The sequence below is a fragment of the Eumetopias jubatus genome, unplaced genomic scaffold, assembly GCF_037043125.1.
Source record: "Eumetopias jubatus isolate StellerSeaLion01/CBP00866 unplaced genomic scaffold, mEumJub1_p1.0 scaffold_8, whole genome shotgun sequence".
Lineage (NCBI taxonomy): Eukaryota > Metazoa > Chordata > Mammalia > Carnivora > Otariidae > Eumetopias > Eumetopias jubatus.
In genome coordinates, this window is record NW_028274814.1 from 113,478,728 (window position 1) to 113,485,953 (window position 7,226).

At 37.7% G+C, this 7,226-nt stretch overlaps 1 protein-coding gene across 1 annotated transcript; it reads right to left on the reverse strand.

Moving 5' to 3' along the window:
* Positions 1-400: 400 nt before the first annotated feature.
* Positions 401-6,935, reverse strand: KERA (keratocan). Its single transcript, XM_088025658.1, has 3 exons — positions 6,893-6,935; positions 4,647-5,540; positions 401-567 (listed from the first exon to the last, which is right to left on the reverse strand). Exons 2-3 carry the CDS (start codon positions 5,530-5,532, stop codon positions 401-403), a joined length of 1,053 nt encoding a protein of 350 aa, XP_087881784.1. The 5' UTR covers positions 5,533-5,540; positions 6,893-6,935.
* Between the last annotated feature and the right edge of the window lie 291 nt (positions 6,936-7,226).

Consider the following 7,226-nt stretch of genomic DNA (forward strand, 5'->3'; position numbering starts at 1 on the left):
ACTTTTTTCAGATCTCCTGTTAGATTACTGTATTTCTACTATCAATATAATATCTGCATAAGCAATTTTGAACATATGCAAACCAGTATGTCTTTTATATTGCATAACAATACAATTGCATTATTTGATGTTAGTAAGCTGTGAAAGAGACAGAAAAGAACTATCTTTGAGTTGATAAACTATCGGAACTCTGTGTCTGTTTTACTAATTAAAGAAAAGCTAACTGTGCTACATAAAATTGGTGAAAGCATCTTTGAATAGAAAACATAAGCTATACAAACAAAAATGGTGGCCAAGAGCAATTGGAAATGTGACTTTTGTCTTAAAGTTATGAATGGTAACCAAATTTCATTTCAGAAATATTAACTCATTAAACAGATTTTAGATGTTGAAGTTGTGTTTAAATAATGACAGCCTGAAGGAGCCTGAAGCAGTTCATTAAATCCATTGGAATTGGTGGTTTGATTTCATTTCCATCCAGACGGAGGTAACGAAGGTGAGGTCCATAACTGAAGGAATCTTGTTCTGCAGGCAGTGTGGGAGGACATATTACAGAGACGTTCACATCTATGGAGACAAAGATGGCATGAACAAATGAATTAGACCTGAAGAGACCAGGTGTGAGAAGACCAACAAGCCATGGAACAGTCTTGTAGAGGGCCTAGCAGCCTGATCTGTGAAAGTGCCAGAGATACAAACCATTATGTCAAGTTGGAGGTATATCTGTCTTATAAAAGTAACCCTAAGAAAATGTGCAGCATATATATAGTCATCTCACTCCATATTCAGTTATACTTTGCACATAGCACGAGAAAGGACATTTTGTTAAAAGCTGTGATGGAGGGGTGCCTGGGTGTTTCAGTAGGCTAAGTCTTTGACATCAGCTCAGGTCATGATCTCAGGGTCCTGGGATGGACCCTGCATCGGGCTCCTTGCTCAGCTGGGAGTCTGCTTCTCCCTCTGCCCTCCCCCCTCCACTAGTGCATGCTCTCTCTCTCTCTCACAAATAAATAAATCAAATCTCAAAAAAAAAAAAAAAGCTGTGATGGAAATAAAAGAATACATCATTTGTTTTTTTAAGCTTCCAGGTGAGATAAGGCATGCTTAGACTACTATAAAAGGAGATGGGTAGTATTTAGGGCATTAGAAGTGGAGACAAAGGTTCATAGAAGGAATGGTTAAGTGCATGGGTAGATGGATGGATGGATGGATGTGTACGTGGAAAATCAGTTTATTATTAGGGAAAGTGCTTAAAAATTAACTGAAAATGCAAAATTTCCAATTAATAGTGTACGATGAGGTTTTTAAAAAGTACGTGTAACCTAAGTTTACATATATAATACTTACAGAAAAGAACCTTGCATCTTTATATTTAAGTGTATTTAATTAGAAAGAATATATTTGCCAAGAATCAAATTACAAAGATCCAAGCCAGGAAATATCTCATCAGCCTTTTCATATGGCTAGGATGTGAGGAATCGTGCACCTGTCTTGGATCAGAGCCCTTGGCATCAAGGACTATACTGAAATTTAGGAGTATTCAGGAGAGGAAACCTGTTAAAATAGCAAAATTCAGACAAGTGTGCATTATGGCTAATTTCAACCATGAATCTGCATATTGCTTTTAAGTCTCATTTGAAACTATTTTGAGAAAGAGGTCTTCCCTTAGATGAGACCCACCTAACTTTGGCAATGGCTTTCCTTTGAGCTTATGCTTACAGCGAGGTTGCTATGCTCTGATCTTAAGCTATTTTGTGAATTCAGCTTGCTAAAAATAGTGACTCATAATATATAGCAGTTTGTGTATATAAAGTTATCTTTCGCATGCATTATTACCTTGCCATCACACAGAGTTTTTCAGGCAATATGATTATTCTCCCTTACCTGGGCATTGCAAGTGGTTCAGACAGGTAATGTAATGCACACAAGGTATTTTAGCAAGTAAGTGGCAGAGCTGACACCCAGCCTTGTCCTTTTCCTACTACCTAGGGTCCCTTGCCTCCTGGAGAGACCATGTCCCTTTTAATGTGCTGCCATCCTTATTGCCTTATGCCCCATAATCAATGCATGTCTGCATAAATGTAATGTGAGAAGCAAGTGTTCTAAATGTAGTTATATTTTCATAAATTAATTATGGTGTTTCTCAGAGAGCATCACGAAGGACCTTATTTGAATAGATAACATTTTTTTTTGCCAAATTTAATAAGAAATAAACATTTCCAACTTTTTCATAAGAAAAGGTCACCGTCCTATAAATTCTAAGAACTCTTCGTATAAAAGGTATGTTTCTTGGAAATCACTTTATTAACAACTAGAGTAGATTATGCAGCCAGAAGAAATAAGTACTTTAACAGTTATTAGTACACAGTGTGATATACTGGCAAGCCAATAATTCTAGCCAGGGAAATTCTTATTTTACATTTATTTTCTGGGAATATGGAAATGACCATGCCTGGTATCTACATTACGGAACAAATAAATCTCTCTTTGTTGTTGCTGTTAAAATTATTCTTACCCGGGTTGGTAGAAATTTTTCTAAAATCTTGTATTCTGGAAACTGAAGAAAAATGTGCTGGGATTATACTGTATGAGTAGGAAACAACACTTTTGAAATGAGAAGGACCTGATCTCAGATCCTGTATTACATTTATTCTTTGTCCTTGGTCAAGTATCCTCACTTAGTTGACCCTCGGTTTCTTTCTTCAGAAACTCTTAATAATTTACCAACCAAGATTCTCGTGAGGATTAATTTGTGATTTTCAAAGTGTGGTCCTTGGACCAGCAGCATTAATACCTCCTGGGAACTAAATCGTTAGACCTACTGAGTCAGAAAATATGAAGGTGGGGCTGGCAAGCTATATTGTATAAGCCTTCCAGATGATCCTGATGCATGCTAAGGTATGAGAACAACTGAAGAACAGAACTATATGAGAAAACACTGTAAAACTTTTAAAAACGTGAGTGGAGGAAGAACAGAGTCCTGCTCTTTTTTTTTACTGTGTAAGTGGCTGGTGTATGTGCCCAACTGAGTGTTGAATTTTGCTATCTCACACCTCAAGACCCTTTTTCTCAACTTCTCTGGGGGATCCCCAATTCACAAACAGGGATCTATGTGGAATTCACTTCCCACATCAAATACCTGTGGGACTTCTGTTGCCAGATAAGGAACGCACCTGTAGAAGCACAGAACTTTCATCACGAAAAAAAAAATGTATATATTTAGGTCAATATTGACTGTTGTACTATCTGGTTCAGTGAAACAGATTCAGCGATTAATATTTTTTTTTCTGTTGCATCTTTTGCTCTTGACTACAGGATTAAATAATGTGTCTCATCACCATGGGAAAATGTAGGGGCAATCTCTTTGTTAATTCCCAGATTATATGCTCAAGTGTGCTGGTAGAAAAACCAGGAAAAGAAAAGAGAAGAGAAGAAGAGAAAAGAAAAAAAGAAAAGAAAAGAGGTCTTGAATAACTGAGTAGTACCCAGTGGAAAAAATAGTCTATTCTTATAAATAGGATGCCTGTGTGATTATTTGCTTAAAGGAAACTAATGTATACTAACCAAGCAGTACCACCTTCTGACAATTATCTGTGCCATTTTCCTACAAACTATCCAACTGCTTCTCACTTTAGGAATGTATTTTCTAAGGCTGTGCAGGAGAAGTCTCCTTAGGTTATCTTTCTAAAGGGCTTGTGCCAGGGTTGAAGATTGGTGTCAGGCTGGTTCCAGTGCCCCTGTGGTGAGACCATGATACTGTCCACCTCTGCGGTAGGGTCAGCCTGGTCCCAGGCAGGACTGTGAAGAGGCCATGTTTGCATTTACCAGCCTCTTCTTTCTATGACCACATCTTCCTTTGATGGTACCTCTGCCGCCGAGGCACTTTGCATTCATTTCTCTCTCCCTTATCGAAAGCTATTTTCATGAAAGGAGCAATCATTCTACCTTGTTGATTGCCATTAGTCCTAAGAAGTCACCAACTTCCAGGAGTACTTGTTTCCATTTCAATTGAACAAGGTGTTTTTCTACAGTGTTGGTCCCCAATGCTTAGTCCCCAGAGCAGCACTCTCAGCACCCCCTGGGAACCTGGTAGAAATGAGAAGTCTCAAGTCTCATCCAGACTTAATCAGGAACTCTGGGGTGGAGCCCCCAATCTGGACACTCTAAGGTTTGAGAAACCCTCTAATCTAGAGCAGAGACTTTAATTACAGTGGTTTCAAGCACCTGTAGTTTTTAGGACCAAGGTCCCTTTCTGATACCTCCTAAATCATACTCCTATTACTATGCATGAGGTTGTGTTTGGTACATTTTCCTAAATAAATCTACCCAGTGAGGCAGAAATATTGGAATCTCCTTGGAGTAAAAGAAGATATATTTGGTTTCTCCAATGGATAATCACCCTTTGTAGTTTACTAAAGTCCACTTTTCAATTTATAATTTGAAGATTTGAATTTCTTGGTTCATTAAGATTGTGTGAGAATAAATAGACAGAGACAAAATACTGAAAGTTGAAAAAAGAAATCTCAGGGCACATTAGTTGTGGGGGGGTGTGGAAAGACCAACAGTTGTTATTCTTAAGGAAAATATAGAATAAGTTTAATGACCATGAGCATTTCAATCAAAGGCATACCCTGATGATTACTTACTTTTAATTTTGTTATGATCAAGGTGAAGGTGCTGCAGATGAGCACTGATTCGGGGGACCTTTGTGAGTTGATTGTGAGACAGTTGAAGGTCTAGAATTGAGGATACATCAAAACCACTTGAAGGGAGCCCTGCGTCTGATAATTTGTTGTGGTTTAGTCGCAGAAAGGCCACTTTGGGAATCACATTAAAATAATTTTCTGGTATTCCTTCAATGGAATTGTTGTCCAAAAACAGTTGCATTGTATTGGCTGGTAATCTCGGTGGCATATTCTTTAGGGCATTCTTGGCCATATTTAGCTGCATTAGGTTCTTGAGTCCCTTGAAGGTATCTCTCTGAAAGGCATTGTCTAGTAGTTTATTGTGCTGCAGGTCAAGAAGGGTCAGGTTCTCCAGATTGCTGAAGGTCCCCTGAGGAATTCTGGACACCTTGTTTCTGGCCAATTGTAATTGTTCTAAACTTCTTGGCAATGGAGAAGGTACCTCCTCCAGCTCATTATCTTCCAGAAACAAGAAAAGCAGCTTCTTCAGTTGGCTCAGGGCTCCTTTTTCAATTCCATAGTTGGTTATTTTGTTTTTGTTTAGATTTATCCATCTCAGCTGGGTGGCGTTCTCGAATGGCTTCTCGGGAATGGTCTCTATCAAGTTGTTCTCAAGATAAAGATACCGGATCCTTGAAGGAATAGGAGGGATTTCTTTGAGACCTCGATTTTCACAATATAAAGCGGTAGGGAAACTAGGGGGACAGAAGCATTCCCTGGGACAGTCAAAGTCATGAGCAGCCCAATCCTCTGGATCACTTACGTCATAGACCTGTCTCACACTTCGAGTCCATACAGTATCTGTTAGGAATAACACCCAGATGATGAAACGGATTGTGGCTGCCATTATAGGACCTGGGATAGGGGATATAACTGTTAGATGTTTGAATATCTTGACCTTTAGAAGATTATGTGTACCAAAATAACCAGTAAACATTGTTTCTTTGAAGGAAGGTAAACACATGTCAACGACTTATACACAGATATCAATTAGTACACATATATTTAGTAGGAACTATATGCGAAGCATTTTGCAAACACAGAAACTGGCTCACTAATTTCTAGCTTTTTGGTTTTAACCCAATCACAATGAAAACTGAGAAATGGAAAGCAAATTTTAGGAGCTCTAAGTGCTTTTCCATCTCGGGTTATTTAATACAAGAAAGTTAACTGAAACCCGTAGTTGAATAAAAGAGTATAAAAAAAGTAATCTTTTAATAAATTGAGAGTCTGTGTTGTTTCTAAGAAGTAAACATATGCTTTTACTTCTACTCCTAAATGAGCAGAACATCTGGATGAGATTTCCCAGGCTCTTTGGCCCTTGAACCAAAGAAGTAGAGAGATCAAAGAACATTTTAGCAGTTTGTTGTGAAGGAAGGCTTTAAGATATGAAGAAAAATGTGTGATTAATCTCTTGCTCTGTTGCTCAACTTCTCCGGTAAGTTTTATATTGGGGTTTGGGGAAAGACTTCTAATATTGTAAGGACAAAATCAAGTTGTTCAACCAGGGAATTTGGACTATGAACTCTATATCCCAATTAGGCAAGTAATATATTCACCTATGGCATTACTGTGGTCGATAAGAAACAAAACAAAACAAAGAACATGTTTAGGGAAAGATAGAGCTCCATTTTTTCAGGATGGCTGCTAACAAAGAATAGGTTAACAATTATTGGTATATGACCATCTCAAGGATATAAATGCTCCCCATTGAATATCAACAAGGTTATGAGTACAACAAACTGTTCTCACAGGAAAAAATTATATATATATATATATATATATGATTATGTGTACCAAAAACACCCATATATTTTATATATATATGTATATATATATATATATATATATATATATAAAACAGTAACATTCTGACCAATGTACATTTAATTCAATTGCTTGACAATAAGAACGGAATGCATTTTACTGATTCCTCAGGAGAAAACAAAACAAGCATCATAATGCTAATCTTTCCATTGTGTCACTAAATTGAGGGAAATGACAAGTGCAGAGCTGCTTCCGCAAGCTGTCGAATTTTTTACGATTGTAGAATTCTGCTCTGGTCATCTTCCAATAGAGACACATTAAAACATTCTTTCCTTCAGAATCAGGATTTACTTTACGTATTAAGCTGTAACCCTGCCTCTGATGAATCAGAACTTTGAATTCGTAACTTTAGGTTTTTAAAAGTGCAAAAAAGAGTTTACCTTGCTGTCCAGGAATATACCGTTGAGTCCTGTGTCTGGGTCTGAAGTTTGCTAAAACTCAGTTAAGGGGGAAAAAAACACACACACACAAAACAAAACAAAACAAAAACACCCTGTGACTAAAACGGTTTGTTTTTATTGTATGCTGTCAAGCGTCCTATGAGAGAAAATAAAACCTACTCTGACCAGTCACGGTGAACACCTTTTGATCTATTGTTTCCACTTTGCCAGGGCTTCAGAATGCTTACCTCAGCCTCCTTGGATCTTCTTCTTCTCTTTCTATTGGCCACTGCTCATTCCCAGTAATGGATTGACCCAGGCTCTTCTGTCTTGT

Excerpts from the sequence above, each read along its gene's own strand:
- KERA (XM_088025658.1), bottom strand. The coding sequence starts at position 5,532 with ATGGCAGCCACAATCCGTTTCATCATCTGGGTGTTATTCCTAACAGAT. Across the intron at positions 568-4,646 it reads TGATCATAACAAAATTAAAA|ATGTGAACGTCTCTGTAATA; the intron begins GTAAGTAATCAT and ends TTGTCTCCATAG.